Raw genomic sequence first — 26,589 nt, 5'->3', positions numbered from 1 at the left:
CTCTCACTGCCGGGGCCCGGGTTCAATCTCTGGTCCGCAACTAAAATCCCGCAAGCTGCTCAGTGCAGCCAAAAGAAAAAAAAAATTATTTTTTGATACTTTTGAAATGGTTTTTTTAGAACCATATTTCTTGAGCAGTAGGGTGAGAACACCTACTATGATCTTTTTATTAACAGTGATTTGTAGTTTTTAAATTCAAAGAAAGCATTTCCAAATTGACCCTGTCTTTTAAAATCTCATCATTATTGATTGAGTTCCTGATGCAGAGTTCCATATATCAATTTCTTTTTTTTTTAGATAAATAGACTTTTTTTTTTAAATAAATTTATTTATGGCTGCGTTGGGTCTTCGTTGCTGTGCGCGGGCTTTCTCTAGTTGTGGCGAGCAGGAGCTACTCCGTTGTGGGCTTCTCATTGCGGTGGCTTCCCTTGTTGGGGAGCAAGGGCTCTAGGCGCGTGGGCTTCAGTAGTTGTGGCACGTGGGCTCAGTAGTTGTGGCTCGTGGGCTCTAGAGCTCAGGCTCAGTAGTTGTGGCGTAAGGGCTTAGTTGCTCCGCGGCATGTGAGAACTTCCCGGACCAGGGCTTGAACCCGTGTCCCCTGCATTGGCAGGCAGATTCTTAACCATTGTGCCACCAGGGAAGTCCCTCAATGTTTACATATTTTAAAATAACCCAGACAATTGTGTAGGAACAAAATCTAAAATGTAATTTTAAGGCAAAGGGTTGTTTGCTGGAATTAATGATTTAAGAATTCTGTGACCAGAAGGGAAGAGGTAAACAAAACAAAAATACAAACACTTCTGGTTGTCTCTTTGAAAACAAAGAAATTTAGATCTGGTCTGCAAACCTAAGATTAAATGCAACGTTGCATGACAAACGATTAGCAAGGATTGGAGAATAATGGTTATGTTCCACAGCAGAAAACACACCACATATACATATACAACAGAAGCAAAGAGTGAAGAAAGAAAGATTTTAAGAATTATAGTTTTTATCTTTAATTAAGATGGCTTCATAACCAAAATACTGAAAACTGATATTATAATCACCAAGAAACCTCCAGCTTTCCGTACTCCCGTCCAGACTGCAGAGGTCACGTAACACAAATGACAAGAGTGGAAGTCAGACAGACTGTTTCCTCCTCTGTAAAATGGAGGGTAACAACAGCCCCTGGGTCATAGGATTATTGAAGTACTAAATACATTCGAAACACTTAGCAGATAAGAAGCACTCAAAAGCATTCTTACTTGCTCTACAGCATAACCTGACTAAACATTTCAGAAGCCCTGTTCTCGCAAACTCACCTGTCTACTCTCAGCCCTAAGAGCGTTCTTGCACATTAATCCCAAACACATTTGCTTCTATGTCAAGGACCTCCCTCCCTAAACACTATTCGTAGTTCCCATTTCTCCTCAAGGTATACTTTCTGTTCTCAGATCCTCTGTAGGTACTCCAGAAATACCATTCTTCCTCTCATTCTCATTCTGAGCTTTCCAGGTTTACCTGAGATGCAGCCTCCTTTCAACATTTACAGACTAACCTCCTCAGAGACTGCAAATCTGTTGCAATCATGCAGGTTCCCCTTCTGTTCAGTACTGTTTCACCATCTTTTCATGTCCTGTCCTTCAGTTGGTTTGCTGCTATTTACAAGTCACTTGAGAACAGCTCTTTCAACCTTGTTTCCCACCATATGACTTATTTCTCTTGCTAGGAGTATTTATAGCTTTACAAACTGACCACGGTCTTTCACACATTTGTCCTCTGCCACTCTCCAAAAAAACGTTTCTTTCCTCTTCTCCAGGCAACTTCAAGGTTTTGCCTGGGGAGAAGGTTCAAAATTCAGTTCGAGGGCTTCCCTGGTGGCGCAGTTGGTTGAGAGTCCGCCTGCCGATCCAGGGGACACGGGTTCGTGCCCCGGTCCGGGAAGATCCCACATGCCGTGGAGCGGCTAGGCCCGTGAGCCATGGCCGCTGAGCTTAAGCGTCCGGAGCCTGTGCTCCGCAACGGGAAAGGCCACAACAGTGAGAGGCCCGCGTACCGCAAAAAAAAAAAAAAAACAATTCAGTTCGAATGCCACCTTTCTAAAGCTTTCGGTAGCTGTTGCCTAGGAAGGATTAGGCAACGAACACGGCTCCCATACTGTACTATTGGATAAGCACTTGTAGACTTTAATCATCACAACTTAAAAGATAGGACTCGCCGCGCCCTTTTAACAAATGAGGAATCTGAGGCTGGGGGCGATCCGGTGATTGTCCAAGGACATGGCTAGGAGGCTGGCAATGCCAAGAGGGAGTCCTTGCCTTCTGATACAGGACGTTGCTTGCCACTTGGGTTCAGGCAACATCCTGATAGAGGAAGTATGCTTGGTTAGCACCTGCGCTCCAAGGGACCTGGCAGTTAGCGGTTGCTCGTTAAATGTTCGTTGAATGAACAAATCATCAGAATTCAGTAAACACTGCATAAACGCGGTGAAGAATGCTGGAGTTGGAAGGGACACATTGATACCACAGAGCAATCGGCTCGTCTTTCTGATGCTGAAAGGGAGGATTCGAGATGTCAGTGCTGCACAGCTAGCTAATGACAGCTAAGACGGAAAGAATTTATTTATTTATTTATTTATTTATTTAATAGATACGGAATGCCTGCTATAGGAGAGTGCTAGACTCTCGGGTCTATGTGGTCGACGAGAGACACAAGCTTACCAATTCCCTCCTCAGAGCGCTAAAAAAAAAAAAAAAAAAAATGAGAGAGAAAAGAGAAAGCACTGCAAGAGAGTAAGGTGGGGACAGACTTCCCAGAGAAAAGGATGTGAAGGAAGAACCTGGAGCGCTTGGTCCGGACCCGAAGTGGAAAAGGATGATACAAAGTGGAAGAGCGAGAAAGCTGCGCGACCCTCGGCCCCTCGGCCCGTTTCTCCGCCGAGCCACACGGGGGCGCTGCATCCCTCCCCGCGTCCAGGGCCCCGGCGGCGCAGCCTGCTCGCCTTTTCCCGGCGGAAATGCCCGGGCGATGACGGACACCCGGAGGGAGGGGAGAGAAAGAGCGAGAGACAAGGGGCAAGGGAACCGGGAGCGGCCGGCGGGCGGGAGGCGGCGGCGGCGGCAGGTGCCCATCGTCCGGCGGGAGCTGCGCGGAAGCCCCGCACCTCCCTGCGCCCTTCACCGACTCCTGGGGCGCGCGGCCCAACGGGCCAGGGCGGGCAGGGGTCTCCCGGAGGCCGTGCGCCCGGAGCCGCCCGCGGGGCTTGGGCGGGGCGCGGGGTCGCGCTCCCCGGCTCCTTCCTCTCCCGCTGGGAGCTGGCGGCGGCGGCGGCGCCGGGCGAGGGGAGCGCCGCCCGGGGCTGGGGCGCGCGGGGGCGGGGAGGGGGGCGGGAGGCAGCGGGGGAGGGGCTCGGGCCACCATGGACGACAAGGCGTTCACCAAGGAGCTGGACCAGTGGGTCGAGCAGCTGAACGAGTGTAAACAACTGAACGAGAACCAGGTGCGGACGCTGTGCGAAAAGGTAAGAGAGAAAAGGGGCGAGATGCGGGCGGGGACCCCGTTCCTCCTCCTCCTCCCCCTCCTCTTTCTGCCCTCCTCCCGCCCCCTCCCGGAATGCCTGCCCTGTGTCCGGCGCGCCGGTCCGGGGACCCGCAGGGCTGCGTCTCCGGTTTGGGCATCCTTCCCCGGGTGGGGTCGGGCCCTTACAGGACCCCCGGGAACCCAGCCCACGATCCGGACCGGACGCTACCGGTCCTGGCCTGCGGGGTCCGGGGTAGGTGGGCGGGGGCATTGTGGCACCCGGAATCCACGCCCTGAGTGTGATTGGGGTCGCCAACGCTATTGTGGGGGGGACTGCTGACACCCCAGCATTTCCCGTGCGGACTAGCTATCCCGGCGCTTTAGCTGGCCGGCAGATGAATCTCGTGCGGTCTCGAAATTGAAAATGCACCGAAAACGAACCTGGGTGTTGTGACTATCAACGCGCTCGGTAATACACCCAGGCTTTTTCTCAGGTGACTCGGGCCCATCAAAAATCGGTAAATTGGTATGCGTGAAGCATTTGTTTGTAGAGAGGTGGGTGTGATGACAGACTGTGATTTTTAAAATAGAACTTGACTTTAGTTGAGACAGATGGTGACTGGTCTTCACGTTGAGAGGCTCTTTGGAAGCAAAAAATTGTTGATTTTCAGAAGCAAGACGGCAAGTCTTAAGTTTGGCAACAGTGCTTGCCTGAAATGTTTAATGGGGTATGTGTTTTTCGTGCAGGCTAGCACTTTTCAGAAAGTTATTTCCATTATATGTAAGTTTTTTTTCATTTCCAGAAAGTAATAAAATATGCAGGTGGTTTACTGTTTACAGTTGCTGTTGATAGTGTGATCTGAGACAACTTTATGAATTCTGTGTGCATTGTTTTCTTAACCACTGTAATTATTTCGGACTTTCCATCTTACTTTTCTCATTCATCTTTTATGTAGTTTGGACTAAATTTTTATGTAAGAAGGTCCTATGTGAAGGAGTAACGAAGTTATTTATTTTTTAATGTTTTTGGGTTTGGGGGGAGGGGGTTTGAGCCAAAATCCGTAAGACTTTCTTCATAATTGTGTTTGGAAGTCAGGATGCCTCAGAAAAGCACTAAAGAAAGAAAGATTTTGTCATTATTATTTATAGGGTACCCTTAAAATTAAGCATCTTAGGAATGGAGGAGTAATAGCTAATATTAAGTAGTTAGAATAGTGTTTTTTAACTACATGTAATGTTGCTTAGGGTCTTTATGTATTAAATAACTTTTTTTGAAGTATAGTTAATTTACAATGTGTTAGTTTCAAGTATACAACAAAGTGATTCAGTTTTCTTTTTGAATTTTTGAATTTTATTTTTTTTTTATACAGCAGGTTCTTATTAGTCATCCATTTTATACATATTACTGTATACATATTAATCCCAATCGCCCAATTCCTCACACCACCACCACTCCCCACCCCCCCACCCCTGCTGCTTTGCACCCGTGGTGTCCATACGTTTGTTCTCTACATCTGTGTCTCAATTTCTGCCCTGCAAACTGGTTCATCTGTACCATTTCTCTAGGTTCCACATATATGCGTTAATATACAATATTTGTTTTTCTGACTTACTTCACTTTGTATGACAGTCTCTAGATGCATCCACGTCTCTACAAATGACCCATTTTCGTTCCTTTTTATGGCTGAGTAATATTCCATTGTGTATACGTACCACATCTTTATCCATTCGTCTGTCGATGGGCATTTAGGTTGCTTCCATGACCTGGCTATTGTAAATAGTGCTACAGTGAACATGGGGGTGCATGTGTCTTTTTGAATTATGGCTTTCTCTGGGTATATGCCCAGTAGTGGGATTGCTGGGTAATATGGTAGCTCTATTTTTAGTTTTTTAAGGAACCTCCATACTGTTCTCCATAGTGGCTGTATCCACTTACATTCCTACCAACAGTGCAAGAGGGTTCCCTTTTCTCCACACCCTCTCCAGCATTTGCTGTTTGTAGATTTTCTGATGATGCCCATTCTTATTGGTGTGAGGTGATACCTCATTGTAGTTTTGATTTGCATTTCTCTAATGATTAGTGATGTTGAGCAGCTTTTCATGTGCTTCTTGGCCATCTGTATGTCTTCTTTGGAGAAATGTCTATTCAGGTCTTCTGCCCATTTTTGGGTTGGGTTGTTTTTTTAATATTGAGCTGCATGCGCTGTTTATATTTTGGAGATTAATCCTTTGTCCATTGATTCGTTTGCAAATATTTTCTCCCATTCTGAGGGTTGTCTTTTCGTCTTGTTTATGGTTTCCTTTGCTGTGCAAAAGCTCTTATGTTTGATTAGGTCTCATTTGTTTATTTTTATTTTTATTTCCATTACTCTATGAGGTGGATCAAAAAAGATCTTGCTGTGATTTATGTCAAAGAGTGTTCTTCCTATGTTTTCCTCTAAGAGTTTTATAGTGTCCAGTCTTACATTTAGGTCTCTAATCCATTTTGAGTTTATTTTTGTGTATGGTGTTAGGGAGGGAATGTTCTAACTTCATTCTTTTACATGTAGCTGCCCAGTTTTCCCAGCACCACTTACTGAAGAGACTGTCTTTTCTCCACTGTATATTTTTGCCTCCTTTGTCATAGATTAGTTGACCATAGGTGTGTGGGTTTATCTCTGGACTTTCTATCTTGTTCCATTGATCTATGTTTCTGTTTTTGTGCCAGTACCATATTGTCTTGATTACTGTAGCTTTGTAGTATATATAGTCTGAAGTCAGGGAGTCTGATTCCTCCAGCTCCACTTTTTTCCCTCACAACTGCTTTGGCTATTTGGGGTCTTTTGTGTCTCCATACAAATTTTAAGATTTTTTGGTTCTAGTTCTGTAAAAATTGCGATTGGTAATTTGATAGGGATTGCATTGAATCTGTAGATTGCTTTGGGACAAATATCAACAATATTGATTCTTCCAATCCAAGAACATGGTATATATCTCTCCATCTGTTGGTATCATCTTTAATTTCTTTCATCACTGTCTTATAGTTTTCTGTATACAGGTGTTTTGTCTCCCTAGGTAGGTTTATTCCTAGGTATTTTATTCTTTTTGTTGCAGTGGTAAATGGGAGTGTTTCCTTAATTTCTCTTTCAGAGTTTTCAGCATTAGTGTATAGGAATGCAAGAGATTTCTGTGCATTAATTTTGTATCCTGCAACTTTACCAAATTCATTGATTAGCTGTAGTAGTTTTCTGGTGGCATCTTTAGGATTCTCTATGTATAGTATCATGTCATCTGCAAACAGTGACAGTTTTACTTCTTCTTTTCCAATTTGTATTCCTTTTATTTCTTTTTCTTCTCTGATTGCTGTGGCTAGGACTTCCAAGACTATGTTGAATAATAGTGATGCGAGTGGACATCCTTGTCTTTTTCCTGATCTTAAAGAAAGTGCTTTCAGTTTTTCACCATTGAGAATGATGTTTGCTGTGGGGTTTGTCGTATCTGGCCTTTATTATGTTGAGGTAGGTTCCCTCTGTGCCCACTTTCTGGAGAGTTTTTATCATAAATGGGTGTTGAATTTTGTCAAAAGCTTTTCCTGTATCTATTGAGATCATATGGTTTTTATTCTTCAGTTTGTTAATATAGTGTATCACATTGATTGATTTGCGTATATTGAAGAACTCTTGCATCCCTGGGATAAATTCCACTTGATCATGGTGTATGATCCTTTTAATCTGTTGTTGGATTCTGTTTGCTAGTATTTTGTTGAGGATTTTTGCATCTATATTCATGAGTGATATTGGTCTGTAATTTTCTTTTTTTGTAGTATCTTTGTCTGGTTCTGGTATCAGGGTGAGGGTGGCCTCATAGAATGAGTTTGGGAGTGTTCCTATGCAAATTTTTGGAAGAGTTTGAGAAGGATGGGTATTAGCTCTTCTCTAAATGATTGATAGAATTCACCTGTGAAGCCATCTAGTCCTGGACTTTTATTTGTTGCAAGATTTTTAATCACAGTGTCAATTTCATTACTTGTGATTGGTCTGTTCATATTTTCTGTTTCTTCCTGGTTCAGTCTTGGAAGGTTATACCTTTCTAAGAATTTGTCCATTTCTTCCAGGTTGTCCATTTTATTGGCATAGAGTTGTTTATAGTAGTCTCCTAGGATGCTCTGTATTTCTGTGGTGTCGGTTGTAACTTCTCCTTTTTCATTTCTAATTTTATTGATTTGAGTCCTCTCTCTTTTTCTTGATCAGTCTGGCTAATGGTTTATTAATTTTATCTTCTCAAAGAACCAGCTTTTAGTTTTATTGATCTTTGCTATTGTTTTCTTTGTTTCTATTACATTTATTTCTACTCTGATCTTGATGATTTCTTTCCTTCTGCTAACTTTGGGTTTTGTTTGTTCTTCTTTCTCTAGTTTCTTAAGGTGTAAGGTTAGATTGCTTATTTGAGATTTTTTTTGTTTCTTGAGGTAGGCTTGTACTGCTGTAAACTTCTTTTTAAATTTCCTCTTTGATTTTTTCAGTGATCTCTTGGTTATTTAGTAACATTGTTTAGCCTCCATGTGTTGGTGTTTTTCACGTTTTTTTCCCTGTAATTCATTTCTAATCTCATAGCGTTGTGGTCAGAAAAGATGCTTGATATGACTTCAGTTTTCTTAAATTGACTGAGGGTTGATTTGTGACCCAAGATGTGATCTGTCCTGGAGAATGTTCCGTGTGCACTTGAGAAGAAAGTGTAATCTGCTGTTTTTGGATGGAATGTCCTATAAATATCAATTAAATTTATCTGGTCTATTGTGTCATTTAAAACTTCTGTTTCCTTATTTTCGTTTTGGATGATCTGTCCATTGGTGTAAGTGAGGTGTTAAAGTCCTCCACTATTACTGTGTTACTGTTGATTTCCTCTTTTTTTTTTTTTTTTCGGTATGCGGGCCTGTCACTGTTGTGGCCTCTCACGCTGCGGAGCACAGACTCCGGTGGCCATGGCTCACGGGCCCAGCCGCTCTGCGGCATGTGGGATCTTCCCGGACCGGGGCACGAACCTGTGTCCCCTGCATCGGCAGGTGGACTGTCAACCACTGCGCCACCAGGGAAGCCCTGATTTCCTCTTTTATGGCTATTAGCATTTGCCTTATGTACTGAGATGCTTTCTGTGTTGGATGCATATATATTTATAATTGTTATATCTTCTTGCATTGATCCTTTGATCTTTTTGTGGTGTCCTTCCTTGTCTCTTGTAACGTTCTTTATTTTAAAGTCTATTTTATCTGATATGAGTATTGCTATTCCAGCTTTCCTTTGATTTCCATTTGCATGGAATATCTTTTTCCATCCCCTCACTTTCAGTCTGTATGTGTCCCTAGGTCTGAAGTGGGTCTCTTGTAGACAGCATATATATGGGTCTTGTTTTTGTATCCATTCAGCAAGCCTGTGTCTTTTGGTTGGAGCATTTAATCCATTCACGTTTAAGGTAATTATCATTATGCATGTTCCTATGACCATTTTCTTAATTGTTTTGGGTTTGTTTTTGTATGTCCTTTTCTTCTCTTGTGTTTCCCACTTAGAGAAGTTCCTTTAGCATTTGCTGTAGAGCTGGTTTGGTGGTGCTGAATTCTCTTAGCTTTTGCCTATCTGTAAAGCTTTTCATTTCTCCATCAAATCTGAATGAGATCCTTGCCAGGTAGAGTAATCTTGTTTGTAGGTTCTTCCCTTTCATCACTTTAAGTATATCATACCACTCCCTTCTGGCTTGTAGAGTTTCTACTGAGAAATCAGCTGTTAACCTTATGAAAGTTCCCTTGTATGTTACTTGTCATTTTTCTCTTGCTGCTTTCAGTAATTTTTCTTTGTCTTTAATTTTTGTCAATTTGATTACTGTGTGTCTTGGCATGTTTCTCCTTGGGTTTATCCTGTATGGGACTCGCTGCGCTTCCTGGACTTGGGTGGCTATTTCCTTTCCCATGTTGGGGAAGTTTTCGACTGTAATCTCTTTAAGTGTTTTCTCGGGTCCTTTCTCTCTCTCTTTTCCTTCTGGGACCACTATAATGTGAATGTTGTTGCGTTTAATGTTGTCCCAGTGGTCTCTTAGGCTGTCTTCATTTCTTTTCATTCTTTTTTCTTTATTCTGTTCCGCAGCCGTGAATTCCACCGTTCTGTCTTCCAGGTTACTTATCCGTTCTACCTCAGTTATTCTGCTATTGATTCCTTCTAGTGTAGTTTTCATTTCAGTTATTGTATTGTTCATCTCTGTTTGTTCTTTAATTCTTCTAGGTCTTGGTTAAACATTTCTTGCATCTTCTCGATCTTTGCCTCCATTCTTTTTCAGAGGTCCTGGATCATCTTCACTATCATTATTCTGAATTCTTTTTCTGGAAGGTTGCCTATCTCCACTTCATTTAGTTGTTTTTCTGGGGTTTTATCTTGTTCCTTCATCTGGTACATAGCCCTCTGCCTTTTCATCTTGTCTATCTTTCTGTGAATGTGGTTTTTGTTCCACAGGCTGCAGGATTGTAGTTCTTCTTGCTTCTGCTGTCTGCCCTCTGGTGGATGAGGCTATCTAAGAGGCTTGTGCAAGTTTCCTGATGGGAGGGACTGGTGGTGGGTAGAGTTGGGTGTTGCCCTGGTAGGCAGAGCTCAGTAAAACTTTAATCCGATTGACTGCTGATGGGTGGGGCTGGGTTCCCTCCTTGTTGGTTATTTGGCCTGAGGCAACCCAACACTGGAGCCTACCTGGGTTCTTTGGTGGGGCTAATGGTGGACTCTGGGAGGGCTCACACCAAGGAGCACTTCCCAGAAGCTCTGCTGCCAGTTTCCTTGTCCTCACAGCCACAGCCACCCCCTGCCTCTGCAGGAGACCCTCCAACACTAGCAAGGAGGTCTGGTTCAGTCTCCCCTGGGGTCACTGCTCCTTCCCCTGGGTCCCGATGCACACACTACTTTGTGTGTGCCCTCCAAGAGTGGGGTCTCTGTTTCCCCCAGTCCTGTGAAAGTCCTGCAATCAAATCTCGCTAGCCTTCAAAGTCTGATTCTCTAGGAATTCCTCCTCCCGTTGCCGGACCCCCAGCTTCGGAAGCCTGACGTGGGGCTCAGAACCTTCACTCCAGTGGGTGGACTTCTGTGGTATAAGTGTTCTCCAGTCTGTGAGTCACCCACCCAGCAGTTATGGGATTTGATTTTGCTGTGATTGCACCCCTCCTACCGTCTCATTGTGGCTTCTCCTTTGTCTTTGGATGTGGGGGATCTTTTTTGGTGAGTTCCAGTGTCTTCCTGTCGATTGTCCCGCAGCTAGTTGTGATTCTGGTGTTCTCTCAAGAGGGAGTGAGAGCACGTCCTTCTACTCTGCCATCTTGCTTCAGGGCCAGGTGATTCAGTTTTACATATATATATATATATATATTCTTTTTTAGATTCTCTCTTGTATTAAAGGTTATTACAAGATATTGAGTATAGTTCCCTGTGCTGTACAGTAGACCCTTGTTCATTTATTTTATATATAGTAGTGTGTATACATTAATCCCAAACTCCTAATTTATCCCCCCCCCCATCCACTTTGGTAACCATAAGTTTGTTTTCTGTGTCTGTGAGTCTATTAAATAACTATATGTTGACTCAAGAGGATTTAGTTCTGTAAATAGAACTGCCAAGCAAATGGTATTTTTGTGTTTCTGAAACAAATTGTTTACTTACCGCTTCAAGTTCGAAGTTCAGTTTTCTTGCATGATAAACTATAACTTCATGTCTTAGAATATATGTTTTAAATCGATCTCTCAGGCTATAGTGTCAGGTGAAATATCCAGTTCTGAAATTAGCTGAGTCAGTTAACCTCACTGTGAACAGTAGATGTAGACTTGAAGTTATGGGCAAAGTTGGTAGTTGAATTGGTTTTACCTTTGACTCTCTAATAATTTTAAGATGTCTTCCTGGAGAAGAATGTTGTACCCCTGCTCAGTCACACTTGAGCCTTAATCACTTAAGCAAGCTTTCTGAATTTGCCCAGAGAGATTCTTTTAACTTCAGCTCCTAAATAAATTGGACTACCCATCTCTAGGACCTCTGAGGTATATTTCAGCTGGTATCTTACCCACTTCTTTCTTTGTATACTCGTACTTTTCCACTAAGCATGATTTAAGTGAAAATCTCCTGTCATTCATCTTTGTCCTCCACCCCTTTGATGGGGTTGCCGAAGGGCTGGAGAAGAGTGACGGTAGCCCTTCCTCGCTACCCCCCTGAGCAGTGCTTAGTGCGGCAGCCCCCTTCTAGCAGCTGTGAACCTCTGTGGTGTATATTTTCTGTCTTCTAGCCTTAGTCTAAAGTTCCATTTCATTTCCCTACCTCCACCCGCCTTTTTCCTGCCAAGTGCAGTGTTTGTTTATAGCAAACTCTAGTAGGCAGCCTGAGTTCAAACCCTGGGTCCACAGCTTGATGGCTGCCAGTCTCTGCACCTCTGACTCCTTATCTAAGACAGGGATGATCGTACTTGCTGATCTCCTGGGGCGGTTGTATTAAGATACTACTGGTGTAAAGTCCTGACCAGAAATTAGCAATGAGTATTAAATGAAGAAAAGCTAAAAATAAAAGTAGCTATTTTATCTTGTTTTAAATGTCATCCTATTTTCTTTTGGAAAAAGATGCAAAATAAGTAGAAGTGTTGATATGACTTCTCTGTGGAGAATGTACTTCAAAAGAGGTTTTCTATAGAGTGGTTCTAGAACTCTGAAAAATGCAGTTTCATTATATCTTTTTAAATTTTTATTATTATTATTATTTTTTGGCTGCGTTGGGTCCTCGTTGCTGCGCGCAGGCTTTCTCTAGTTGCGGTGAGTGGGGGCTACTCTTTGTCACGGTACACGGGCTTCTCATTACAGTGGCTTCTCTTGTTGCGGAGCACAGGCCCTAGAGCACGCGGGCTTCAGTAGTTGTGGCACGTGGCCTCAGTAGTTGTGGCTCGAGGACTCTAGAGCGCAGGCTCAGTAGTTGTGGCGCACGGGCTTAGTTGCTCTGTGACATGTGGGATCTTCCTGGACCAGGGCTCGAACCCGTGTCCCCTGCATTGGGGGCAGGCATATAGAAAAAATGTAAGAGACAATAAAAAGTCAAACCTAATTGTAAATATCATCTTTTTGTTTAATTCTTTGTGACTAGATTTTAGGTTTTTTTTTTAAGTAACATGATTTTTTTGGAGTCTGTTAGAAATACTATTCTATAGAAAGGTACATCATTGTGACGGTGATTTCTCCCTCAAAATTAAATTCCTATTCTAACTCAGATTGCCTAAAACGTGAAGGAGTCAGCTGAAATTAAGACCAAAGTGGTACTGGAAAAAGCCCTGTTTTGAGGTAGTGGCAAAAATAAAACCCATCCTAATGCCAGTTGGAGAACAGCTACAAAAAATATGGGTATGAATGATATGGTATGTCTGGCCTTCAAGGTTAATTTCTGTCTAGAGAAAAACTGTGTGCATAAAATAGTTAAGGCATGTCTTCCAAGAAGGCGACTAGCTCTTAACATGAACTTAAATTAGCAGTCCAGCTTTGGAGCTGATTGCACATTTGATTTGTCTTACGTGTGTAGAGAGATTGCTTCTGCCATTTGTTTCTGCAGCAGCAGTATGCACAGTGATTTAGAAAGAGAGTGTGCCTGGAGAGCCGGTCTGGCACTGCCAAGGACGTTCTGTGGCTAGAACTTTTTTTTTTTTTTTTGCGGTACGCGGGCCTCTCACCTAGATAGTTCGTCTCTTTCTACTATAACAAAGAATGACATGATTACAGTGGAATATGAGGTTAAAACCCAGTTTTACTGACTGAACAAATCATCATGTTCTGTGCTTATCTAAGCCAGCCTTTCATAGCAGACAGGTAAAGTAACTAACGCAAACTAGACTAACATGAACTACTGCTAATGACTAGAAAACAGACCTTTTAAAATCAGTTCATCATTTCTCAACTTTACATATGATGTGTAAAATCATGTTCATAGATAGAAAAAATGAAGATACATTATAAGCGTTTCACATGGAGTAGTTTTATTTGCAACATGTACCTTTTATTCTACTTTGAAGATCTTGCAGAAAGTTCTCCTTCAGTGCTTTTTTCAGGACAAATGCTCTGAAGGACTTGGTGAATGAAGTCCTCTTTGATGAAAGGAAACCAGAATACCAGAAATTGAAGATAAAATTAATGCCAAAACAATCACTGCACTTTAGACTATGTAAACTATATTTCTGAACTTAGATTTTCTAAGAAAAATGGCATTAAAATCACTGTCATCTTCAAAGAAGGCTAAGTCAGAGCTGCAACAGCATTTCACATTTAGTTTTGGGGTTTTCCTCATATATATATTATATATATATATATATATTTTAATATTTATTTGGCTGTACTGGGTCTTAGTTGCAGCACACGGGATCTTTAGTTGCGGCATGCGGGATCTAGTTCCCTGACCAGGGATCGAACCTGGGCCCCCTGCATTGGGAGCCCGGATTCTTCACCACTGGACCACCAGGGAAGTCCCTCCTCATATTCTTTTTCGTTTGTTTTTTTTTTGTGGTACGCGGGCCTCTCACTGTTGTGGCCTCTCCCGTTGCGGAGCACAGGCTCCGGACGCGCAGACTCAGTGGCCATGGCTCACGGGCCCAGCCGCTCCGTGGCATGTGGGATCCTCCCGGACCAGGGCACGAACCCGTGTCCCCTGCACTGGCAGGCGGACTCTCAACCACTGCGCCACCAGGGAAGCCCGCTCCTCATACTCTTAAATTGAGATGTAATTCACATACTATAAAAGTCGCCCTATAAAGTGTACAGTTCAGTGGTTTTAGTATATTCATAATGTTTTGCAACCATCTCCACCATATAATTGCAGAACATTTTCATCACCCCAGAAAAGAAACCCCCTGCCCACTAGCAGTCACTCCTCATTCTCCCTTCCCCCCATCCCCTGGCAGCCACTGATTTACTTTCTGTCTCTATGGATTTGCCTGTTCTAGACATTGTATATGAATGGAGTTATGTAATACGTAATGTTTTGTGTCTGGCTGGAGATTCTTCCATGCTGAGCATGTGTCAGTACTTCATTCCTTTTTGTGGCTGAATAAAATTCCCTTATATGAATATGGCACTGTGGTTGTTTTTATAATTAAGTTATTGCCATCTGGAATTTGTTTTGAAGTTTAAAAAGTTATTTTTTTCAGATTGAAAAAGTAATACATATTTGTTTTTTAAAAATTTGAACAGCTCAGAAATGTAGGGGAAAAGCAAATGCTCTCAACTGTTGCACCCACCTTCCCTGTCTACTACCATCCTGCCTCAGAGGCAAACATTAGGTAGTTTTCCAGGCCTTGTTCTCTGTGTGCAAAAAACATGGGTTTTGGGGGGTAGGGAGGATGTTTGTGGTGTATTGTTTTCATTAAAGTGGGATCACAGTTATACTAAAATCTTTTTTTTTAACCAAACAATCTCTCTTGGCCTGTGTACATACATATAGTTCATTCTTTCTTAATTTCAACAGACCATATGATTTATTCTTGTGTTTCCGAGCTTGACATTGCCTGGCATACAGACTCTTGACTGTGGTTGAACTGAAAGAAAAGGTTTATTTCTTTGTATTGAAAAAAAAAAAAAAGGTCAGTTCTCATTTATGGAAGAACCTTGTAACTGTAGGAGGACAGGCCACCCTACTTACAATAACCTAGCCCTGTAGGATTTGGAACTTCATTTAATCTCATCTGTTTTGAAGATCACTCTGTTCTATGGCTTTCTTTAGATGAATTTGCCTAGGAGTAAGAGGTAGACTCTAATGTTTTATAGCAGACTATTTATGTGTAAATAGAGGGGAAGGAAAAGAACTTGTATACTGGCTCTGCCACAACCAAATACGGTAGCCTTTTGCGATTACGGCTCTGGCAAGTGGGCACCAACACAAAACTAAAAATAGAATGTCACCTGTTGAGAAACTGGGGAGACTTGACATTTATATATTCTGCATTCTTAAAATGTGGGTAGAGGAAAAATAAAGCATTATATGTGAATGTCATTCCCAAAGCTTTATTTTTCTCAATTCTCTTCCTAAGATAGATTTGACTTTATAGCAACAAGAAAGAATTTGTTTTAAATGGGTGAGAAAGGAAGCAAGTTTGAATGGATAGGTATACAGCGACGCATTAAACTTGCTGGTATACTGTTAAGCTTTATGCCTGGATGTGTCTGTGCCGGGTGGCGTTTACCATCACCGCAGTCCTTCACTTCACAGTTTAAACTTGGTCTTGTCAGAGTCTTAGAGATAATTAAACTTCGGGTGCTAAGACACATTAAAAAGCACTCGTGAGAATTATATATAGAATTACACGGTGTACAGAAAAGAGTGTAGCAGTCCTGAGACCGCTGTATGTAGAAAGGCCTCATTTCGAGGTTGTCTGGTGTCTGGAAACTTGGATTTGGGGAGGCTTCCCACCATTCCCTGTTAAGCGTGGCTCACTGTGCCTAAACTGTTTATGCAAACAATGTGATTTATGCGGAACACGTGCTTTTCTTTTGAAGTCTGGAATTTTGGTACATGCTAGGCAGGGGGTATCCATGTGACCAGCTCCCCATTACAAATCCTGGGCACAGAGCCTCTAATGAGCTTCCCCGTGACTGACGGATTTCACATGTGTGGTTTCAGCTTGTTGCTGCAGGTGTTAGGCTCACTCTCTGCAGCTCCGCTGGGAGAGGACTCTTGAGGCTTGAGCTTGATTTACTCAGGGCTGTGCCCCATGTGCCTTTTTTTGCTGATTTTGCTTCTTTGCTGTAATAAATCATAGCCATGAGTACAACTACGTGCTGAGTTGTGTGGACCTTCTTTTATGAATCACCACCAAACCTGGGGCTGGTCTTGGGGACCCCTGACATACAAGGGTTTTTACACTGAGAATTCCAAGTATCAGATGAACTGTATACTTACTTCAGCCAGTCCAGCACATTCTTTCCTTGAAGGCAAGCCAGAGTGATCTCACAGTAAGATCACTTTACAATAAAGGGTGTTAGCTATAAATCAAGTGTTTAGAAACATCAGGAATCTGTACAGTAAAGATAAAAATATTGGAGGGGGGCTGGCTCTGGCCTGACAAAGTACTTCACTGTTAAGTAGATAAAAGCTTAGGAAGTATTATGGTAAAGCAAACACACACACACACACACACACACACACACACCCCAGATACACACACTGTAAATCACATATCTTAACCCATCCTCATAGTTTTATAAAACCTGTGCTGGGTTAAGATAACCATATATCCTTAAAAGAACAATTGTGGGACTTCCCTGGTGGCGCAGTGGTTAAGAATCCACCTGCCAGTGCAGGGGACACAGGTTCAAGCCCTGGTCTGGGAAGATCCCACATGCCGCGGAGCAACTAAGCCCGTGTGCCACAACTACTGAACCTGTGCTCTAGAGCCCGTGAGCCACAACTGCTGAGCCCATGTGCCACAACTACTGAAGCCCACACGCCTAGAGCCCGTGCTTCGCAAGAGAAGCCCGCGCGCAGCAATGAAGAGTAGCCCCCCGCTCACCGCAACTAGAGAAAGCCTGCCTGCAGCAACAAAGACCCAACGCAGCCAAAAATAAATAAATTTTTTTAAATTGAATTGGATAATATTTACATTTTGGGGCTTTTTATTTCTATATTTAAAGTGAGACAGTAATGATAATGTTCGTATATGAAGGTTTCCTTTTTAGAGTTGGAACCATCGGCTGAGTATTTTTTTTTAATTAATAATCACAAAAATAGACATCGGGTCCAATTGAACTCTAATGACTTATGCTCTTCAGTTTGATTTTTTTTCTGAACAAAATTGGGAAGCTATCTTATGAATAAACTTGGTAAAAATGCCGTTTCCTTTGTGATCTCGGACATTTCTGGCCATTTGCCAGACCTTTAAGGAGATGCTTGATAATCTCTAAAATTTCCTTCAGTTCTAATTGGAATTACACCTTGTAGCAGCTCTGCCCTCATTCTCGCCCCATCCCAGTGACTGACTGGGCAGCAGGGAGCATGTGTCTCAGCTGGCCAGTGAGAATTCTGGGAAAACTTTGTGAGATGGATAGACTAGACTGGCATGTGCCCTTTGGCCTTTTGCCCCTTCTTGCTGAGTAAGATACCAGATGCAGTGCCTACAGATGCATCATCATTTTATGACCATGAGATGGTGATTCTGTTTACTAAGGATGGCAGAGAAGGTGCAGGGAAAGAGTCTGCTGCCCCAGTGGTCCTTGAGAAGCTGCACCAACCCAGCGCTACCTATGTCCAGGCTTCTTGTTACATGAGAAAAATAAACCCACAGTTTAGGTCTTCTCTTCCCCACTGAGAAAAAGATACTTCAGTAACATGATGATAATAAAATAATGTATTTTGCCACACAGCTAAGAATCAACCCTTAGAGAATTTGAATTTGGAAAAGCATAGCTATTTCCATATTACACATGTGGAAGGTAAGACTTCACATTTTAGAGAGACACAGACTCACAGATACCTAGTCTCAGTGAAGAAACTGAAGTGTATATAGGTCTTAGGGTTACACAGTTAGATTTCAAATGGGAGAACTCATTTTTCTGGAAGACTTCTGCACATATCTCATTCTAACTAATTATAGGCAAAGAGAAGAAAAATATGGACTACACTGTTCATAACTCTTGGGAAGTTTACCAGGCTAACTTAAGCAGAAATGCCATTTGCCAGAAGAATGTTTAGTAGCCTAGAATCAGAAGGCAAGCTGGAGAACCAAGCTTGGAAATTTTGCAGAAATTAAAGAGAGATTGGAGCCGCAGTCAAAATCATACCATAGAAACGATTTAGAACGCTGGAGAGAACACCTGTGTGGGAGTAGAACTTGCCTTTGTCTCTACTGCTTAGAGTCACTTCAGGTTAAAAGTCTGGGCTAGGTGCATCCAGTTGGCATAGATGAACCTGGAGGTAGACTGACTTTCTTTGTGATTCTAACAGTGTGTATACAGACTTTCATTGGGATTTTGTTTTATGTATTCTAACATCAGTGTTTTGGATTGGTGTAATAGGACGAAATAGTCACTGAAAGCAAGTTGAGGTGAATGATACATGTCTTTGTAGTAATGTGAACCGACTTACCCTTATCTTTCATCTTACATCTTACATGTAGGTCAACAGAACAGATGCATTAATATAATGATTTCCAAGCTTTTTAGTCTCGTGACCCCTTTTTACTTTTAAAACTTAAGGAGATCAGTATAGTAAGTGAATAAAAGTTTTTCAACAAAACTTCATAGTGTCACTATTACAAGTTTGGGAACTAATAAAGCCATCAATGTAGCTAGAAAATCTCCCTACCTAGACTTAAAAATTAACTTTGATTTAAAATACAGAAAATATAACTTTACATTTTAAGTCAACTGTTATAAAAATAGTTTAAAACCTTCTTTCATTTAACAGTTTAAACAATGAAGGCTAATTCAGAGCTTTATATTCTCAAATGCTTTCATATACATAGTTTTCTTGGGCCTCTCAAAAATGTGACCTCTTAATTAGGATTGACTGAATCAATTATTTTTGAGGCATATTGTAACTTATTCTACAAATATCTTTATACTACAGATGTCAGTATTACTGTTATCCTGTGTGCTGTAAATATTTCCCCAGGCATTTTTCTTTTATCTCTTTCTGTAAACAGAAGTTTTTATTTTGTTTGGTTTGAGCTCATCAAAGCCAGCGTGTTTGAGGTGGAGAGTTTACCTGTTCTTTTTATCTCTGGTGCCTGGCCTATAATAGACACCTGACAGATGCGACATGGATACATGAACCTTACTCTTCAGGAATATTTTGATATGTCACGTGATTGCGGTGTATGGTGTACATCAGAGCGAATGGTTTATCAGCCTCCTAACTTGTCCTGTGTGGGAACTATATATTAAGTAATCTTTCCTCTGTTTTTGGTAATACTTCCTTTAGTAGGTTCTTTAAGTAGGGTGAGCTTGTTAAAAATTCTTAACGTTACATGACTTGAGGATTCTGTTTTAAATATTTCTGGAAAATGTTGGTTATTTGCTCCCATTTGACTTGAAAAACAAATTACTTGATGCTTGCTAAGCAGATGACATAGTGATTTTACTTTTAAGCTTGTTGCCATGACTGTTTTCCAGTTGTTAGTTCCATTGCAGGAGGTTATGTTGCTCTTGAAAGATCTCTGCTACTTGTTTTCTCAATCTTCAGCCATTATACTAGGATCCTTTTAACTTTGGGATTTGGCTTCTATAAATTGGTTTTTGGTTTTTTTCAGAGATTTTTTTCTTTTTTTAATGTGGACCATTACTAAAGTCTTTATTGAATTTGTTACAGTATTGCTTCTGTTTTATGTTTTTTATGGTTTTTTGGCCACAAGGCATGTGGGATCTTAGCTCCCCAACCAGGGGTTGAACCTGTAACCCCTGCATTGGAAAGGCGAGGTCTTTAACTGCTGGACTGCCAGGGAAGTCCCTATAAATTGGTTTTTGTATTAAGGACTTTTTGTCTTTAACCCCAGTTCATTAATGCTTTGGGCTTGACTTGAATGACTCTGCTGTGAAAGTTTGGTCCTTTGATCTGAACCAGCTATTTGAAGAACCTAACATGATCGTGTCTGAAAATTGTTAGAGCAGTTTTCTTGGTGTGGAACTCCTAGACAGTTTTTCTTGTTAAACAGGGGATCTTGTAGTTTTGTGACTTGCCTTTTTCATTTATATACCAGATACCCATTATATCAAATATACTTCTATAACATTCTTAATGTCTACTTAGTATTCCATTCTGTGGATGTTTCATATTTGTTTTCTTAACTACCCAGTGTACATTTATAGTTGCGTTTTTCTTAAAAGCAGTCATTCCTTTACTTATATCCATACATATTTATCTGATTTTATTCATAGTGTAGATGCCTAGAAGTGGAGTTGCTTGGTCCAATGTGTAACCATGTATCAGTTAGTGTTAGGTTTGGTTTGTGTAACAGAAAATCCAAAATAATAAAGGCTTAACCAAGGTTGCAGTTTGTATTTCTCCACGTACAGGAAAATCTGGAGATAGGCAGTCCAGGGGTGATAACTCCACTGAGGTATCAGGAAACCAGACATCTTGCTGTGTTAGTTTCCTGGGGCTGCTGTAACAAATTACCACTAACTGGGCGGCTTAAAACAACAGACATTTATCCCTCACGGCTCTGGGGGCTGGAAGTCCAAAACCTAGGTGTCAGCAGGGCCACGCACCCTCTGGAGGCTCTAAGAGAGAATCCGTTCCTTGCCTCTTCCAGCGTCTGGAGACTGCTGGCACTCCTTGGCCACGTCACTTCAATCTGCCTCTCTCTTCACATGGACTTCTCTGTCCGTGTGTCTGTCTCAAAACTCCCTCTCCCTCTCTAATAAGGGTATATGTAATTACATTTAGGGCCTATTGGGATAATCTAGGATAAGTGCTTCCCCCAAGATGCTTAATCACATCTTTTTCATACGAGGTAATATACACAGGTTCTGGTGATCGGGAAGAGAGTATCGCTTTGCAGTGTGTTTTGTCAGCCTGCCACACCTTCCAGCACTCTGCTTGCTCTTCCTAGGGAGCAGCCTCTCTTTATGGTAGAGGTGGCTCCTGGAGTCCAGCCATCACATATACATTCTAGGAAACAGGATGGAGAGTGATGAAGGGCACATCCCCCTTTTAAGGAAACTTTCTGGTTCCCACATAACACTCCTTACATCACACAGAGCAGAACTTAGTCTTACAGCCATTTGTAGTTGCATGAGAGGCTGGTGCTATGGACTGAATATTTGTATCTTCTCAAAATTCATAGGTGATGCCTGATCCCCAGTGTGATGGTACTTGGAGGTGGGGCCTTTGGTAGGTAATTAGGTCATGAGGGTAAAGCCCTCATGAATGGAATTAGTGCCCTTTATCAGAAGAGACGCTAGAGAGATGACCTCTCTCTCTTAATACCATGTGAAGAAGGCACACACAGCAAGAAGGCATCCCTCTGCAAACCAGGATGAGGGTCCTCACCAGGAATCGAATCAACCGGCACCTTGATCTTGGGTTTCTGAAGCTTCAGAACTGTGAGGAATAAAATTCTGTTGTTTAAGCCACCTAGTCTGTTATTTGTTACGGCAGCCTGAACTAAGACAGCTGGGAAATGTAGTTTTTCAGCTCAGAGCATGGCTATCTGATTGAATACAATGAGTTTAATTATTGAGAAGGAAAGGGATAGTGGATATTGAGGTTAGGCAGTCTTTGCCTCAGATCAGTTTACATTTTGTTAGCTTTCCAGATATGTGCATTCCTGCCTATAGGGTATGAGAATAGGCATAGAAATCCCATGCCCCTTAGTTATTACCTCTCAGCCCTAGGCAACCCTAATCTTCTGTCTCTGTAGATTTGTCTGTTCTAAACAATTCACGTAAATGGAGTCATACAATATATGACCATTTGTGACTATCTTCTTTCACTTAATATGTTTTCAGAGTTATAGCATGTGTCCGGACCTCATTTCTTTTTCTTTTTATTATTGAGTAATAGTCCATTGAATGAATAATACCATATTTGTCTATTCATTAGTTAATGGACATTTAGGTGGTTTCCACTTTTTGGCTATTGTAATGCTGCCATGAACATGTGTAAACTTAAGTTTTCATTTCTCTTAAGTATATATCTAGGGATGGAATTGCTGAATCACATGGTAATTCTATGTTTAACACCTTGAGGAACTGTCAGACTGTTTTCCACAGCAGTTGTACCATTTTAGATTTTCACCAACACTGTGTGAAAGTTCCAATTTCTCCACATCCTCAAAATCACTTGTAATTCTTTTTTATTTAGCCATCCTAGTAGGTGTAAAGTGGAATCTTGTTGTGGTTTTAGTTTTATGATTTTATAATACACATTCAGGTGGTTTTTTTCCTCCAGATTTTCTTTTAATAGACAAGAAATGATGCCTTCAGATTTGTGATAGGCGCTTCCCTGGTGGCGCAGTGGTTGAGAGTCCGCCTGCTGATGCAAAGGGGACACGGGTTCGTGCCCTGGTCCAGGAAGATCCCACATGCCGCGGAGCGGCTGGGCCTGTGAGCCATGGCTGCTGAGCCTGCGCGTCCGGAGCCTGTGCTCCACAATGGGAGAGGCCACAAGAGTGAGAGGGCTGCGTACCGGAAAAAAAAAAAAAAATTTGTGATAGAATTTTTTTTTTTAATTGTTGATTTCATTTTTTTTAACAGGCTAAGGAAATTTTAACAAAAGAATCAAATGTGCAAGAGGTCCGTTGTCCTGTTACCGTCTGTGGAGATGTGCATGGTCAATTCCATGATCTTATGGAACTCTTTAGAATCGGTGGGAAGTCACCAGATACAAACTATCTATTCATGGGTGACTATGTAGACAGAGGTTATTATTCTGTGGAGACTGTGACTCTTCTTGTGGCATTAAAGGTATGGTTAATGAAGTTTATTTATTTTTTTTTCAAGCTTTAATAGGCAAAAGGCAAGAGTGGCGGCATTGCATATCACATGTTCTAGTTTATGATCCATTCACTTTATAGCCCCTTAAAATAACACTTCATTTTACATCTTTTGAGAGAGAGACATGAAAAAGATATATTAAACCTCTCCTGCCTACTTCTGGTAAATTATTGTAGGTAATCCATAGCTGAAGTCTTGGAATCATTTTTAGTCAACTTATCCCTCATATATAGTCAACTAATAAGTTTTTAAAAAATTCTTGCCTTGCAAAATCTGTTATTCCTGTCTTTCTATTTTTACTATCATACAATGTATATCTTCATCACTTCACACTTTAATTAGTACAGTAGTGTGGCAGCTAATATTTCTGCTTCCAAGATCTGACCCCTCCAGATCCACCTTGCATATGCTGCCAGATTAAACCTCTCTCATTTAACATTCATCTTGTTACTTCGCTGTTCCCAACTCTTCAATGATTCTGTGTTACCTGCAGAATCGAGCTCACACTCCTTGGCTGGAGTCTGGTAGAGTCTCCTCTACTGTCTAGCCTGAATTTGCTGCTAGTAGTTGGTAGCATAAACTCTTTGCCTCAGATCATAGTATTTCAGTGCTCTGGCTGTCTCCAAATATTTACCTGATTTCCCCAAACGATTACTCTGTCTTTGATTTCTTACCCCTTCTGCCAAGACTCAGCTCAAGTCCTACTTCTTCCATGAAGCCTTCAACCACCTTAGCTTTACTCCTTCTACTCTAAATTATTGTAAAATGTATTCTCCCATCCCTTATTTACGTTACATAGTGGTGTATTGCCTTGTTTCTCATACTTCCTTAAGTGAAATTAGTCCCTAACCAGCAGAATTCATGTATTATATTTGTGTGGACCTGGTACTAGATTTGAACTCTGTGCTTACTGCTGGACACATGACGGATGCTTAGTGAATACGTGTGAAGTATGCATTTGCAGCTTTTTGGTTTGCAGAATCTGATGCTTTTTTATACTTCTTATCAGACACATTGCTAACCAAAAAGTATGCCATAAAGTATGTCTCTATGTTCTGTTATGGAAAGGAAACTACATAAATACATTTGAAATCTTGCCCACATTTGGCAGGGCCTGTTTTTGGGGTTTTTTTGACATGTCTAAAATTTCTTTTTTTCCCCCCAAATTGTCAAATATTTAATTATTTATGAAAATTTTTAACAATACATGTGCATCATAAAAAGTTGGTTTTCAACATAATACTGTAAAATATACAGGTTCTAGGAAGTGAACTAAAGCATAACAAAGATATATTAAAAAAAGTTATTCATTCCCTTCCTACACCTCACCATCTTCATCTCCAGCCTGGCAGGGCCTGTTCTTGTGTTCTGTTGGCAAATACATTCTTCTGTGGGAAATAAAAGGGAGGGAGAAGTTAGTCTGTAGAGTTTGTCTTGGGTCCAGATCTCTTTTGTGTCTGTGGAGCATTAAAAAGTCATAGTGTTCTGGAAAGACTAAGAAGACTAGTGATAATTTGAGTATGAAAAAGATATTGGAGACAGAGTCAGATACGATTTTATTATAATAAAATAGTTACCAGTTAATAAGGATTCCAGTGAGGGGAGTATGGATACACAGTATGAAGAAGGATGGCCATAAAAAAATACTTCAAAGGTTAATCAAGAGGACCTGGTGATGAATGAGAAAATTTTTTATTCTGAAAAAATTTACATTTAATGTACTAGCAGACTGAAGGACCATTTAAAGAAATGGGTCAGAGGTTAATGTGCTTAGCATAACACTAGTAAAAATACTTCCATGGGTTTCTTTGCCTTTTCCTTCAGGTGCGTTACCCAGAACGTATTACAATATTGAGAGGAAACCACGAAAGCCGACAAATTACCCAAGTATATGGCTTTTATGATGAATGTCTGCGAAAGTATGGGAATGCCAATGTTTGGAAATACTTTACAGATCTGTTTGACTATCTGCCACTTACAGCTTTAGTAGATGGGCAGGTATGTATGTGGGGACAGATAAAAGTAGGAAAAGATTTTCTATTAGTAATTTAGGGTCTAGATTGACATGACATTCTTTCTGCATCTCCTTGGCCTTCTCTGCCTCTTTCCCTTATACTTAAAGTTTCAGAACAGGGAACTGGGTAAGTTTTATACACGTTGAGACCAGCAAGTTCTTCCTTTCATCCTCTCCATCTTCCTGCTTCCCTTTCCATCTATTGATATATCTGTTTATACACCATGTGTTAAGTGACAGTTTCTGATTCTGAGTAGTAGGACAGATCTACCTCCTTGGGAACTTTCAGTCTTCTACTAACACTCATAAAATAGAAGTCATTTCTAAATGACCAAGTGGAAGTATAGTGTAAACCAGAACTTTTAGATGTAAGTAAGGGATGAAATGCAAGGAAATGCATTTATTTATAAATTACATTTAATTCAAAGAATGAAACAGTAAAATAAACTTGGATTAATTAAAAATAAAAGCAGAAATAGATACCAAAAATACACAGTTGATCAATATGGCCCAAAGCAGTTTTTGAAAAGTCTGTTAAAGAAATATAATAGTCAAAACTCATCTAGAGGGCTTCCCTGGTGGTGCAGTGGTTGAGAGTCCGCCTGCCGGTGCGGGGGACACGGGTTCGTGCCCCGGTCCCGGAAGATCCCACATGCTGCCGAGCGGCTGGGCCCGTGAGCCACGGCCGCTGAGCCTGCGTGTACGGAGCCTGTGCTCTGCAAGGGAGAGGCCACAGCAGTGAGAGGCCCGCGTACCACGAAAAAAAAAAAAAATATATATATATATATATATAAATAAAAATAAATAAATCCGGTATAAACATTGAGAACAAAATAACAAAAATATTTTTTCAAACTCTTAGAAAACTGAAAAACTATTACAACCAATAACAGGAATCAGTAGGGTCTTTGCTGTAAGAGAAATTTAAAATTTTTATATGTCAGCAGTAACCAACAGAAAAGTTAATGGTGGGTCACAAAGCACGGAAATCGCATTCTAGAGAAAGTGGAAATATACTATATAAAGTACCTAGGATTATAAAGAAAAAAGAAGTGTATTTTAAATGTTAACTGCTTTCTCTGATCATGCATTTTTTGTTTTTTTCCATTGTGTATTATACATTTTCCACTGTGAATATTATTAAATGCTATTTTGAAAAGAAAAGCTACTAGCATTGACATTGGTAACCATTATTTACTCTCCATTAACTTTTAGCATTTAATAAAACAAATTCATTTTCTTTTTAAATTCATAAACAGATATTCTGCCTCCATGGTGGCCTCTCCCCATCCATAGATACACTGGATCATATAAGAGCCCTGGATCGTTTACAAGAAGTTCCACATGAGGTAAACTTAGTTTTAATGAAAAAGAAAGCAATATAACCACATTGTGGTAACCCTAGATTAGTTAAATATGAATACTCATAACTTACGTCGCATACTTCTATTTTCTTTGCCAGGGCCCAATGTGTGATCTGTTATGGTCAGATCCAGATGATCGTGGTGGGTGGGGTATTTCACCACGCGGCGCTGGCTACACATTTGGACAAGATATTTCTGAAACGTTTAACCATGCCAACGGTCTCACACTGGTTTCTCGTGCTCACCAACTTGTAATGGAGGTATGT

The 26,589-nt window shown here is 41.1% G+C and overlaps 1 protein-coding gene across 1 annotated transcript in view; it reads left to right on the top strand.

The window, feature by feature from the left end:
- The first annotated feature begins 3,358 nt into the window (after positions 1-3,358).
- Positions 3,359-26,589, top strand: part of PPP2CB (protein phosphatase 2 catalytic subunit beta) — a 30,394-nt gene continuing 7,163 nt past the window's right edge. Inside the window, exons 1-5 of the mRNA XM_032618229.1 lie at positions 3,359-3,502; positions 22,706-22,915; positions 24,770-24,943; positions 26,219-26,308; positions 26,422-26,583. Coding sequence (XP_032474120.1) covers positions 3,401-3,502; positions 22,706-22,915; positions 24,770-24,943; positions 26,219-26,308; positions 26,422-26,583 — 738 coding nt within the window. The 5' untranslated portion in view covers positions 3,359-3,400. The remainder of the gene's footprint in view (positions 3,503-22,705; positions 22,916-24,769; positions 24,944-26,218; positions 26,309-26,421; positions 26,584-26,589) is intronic.

This window comes from Phocoena sinus, chromosome 21 (assembly GCF_008692025.1).
Source record: "Phocoena sinus isolate mPhoSin1 chromosome 21, mPhoSin1.pri, whole genome shotgun sequence".
Classification (NCBI taxonomy): domain Eukaryota; kingdom Metazoa; phylum Chordata; class Mammalia; order Artiodactyla; family Phocoenidae; genus Phocoena; species Phocoena sinus.
The sequence above is the reverse complement of the archived record's forward strand: the minus strand, read 5'-3'. Positions and strand labels throughout refer to the sequence as shown.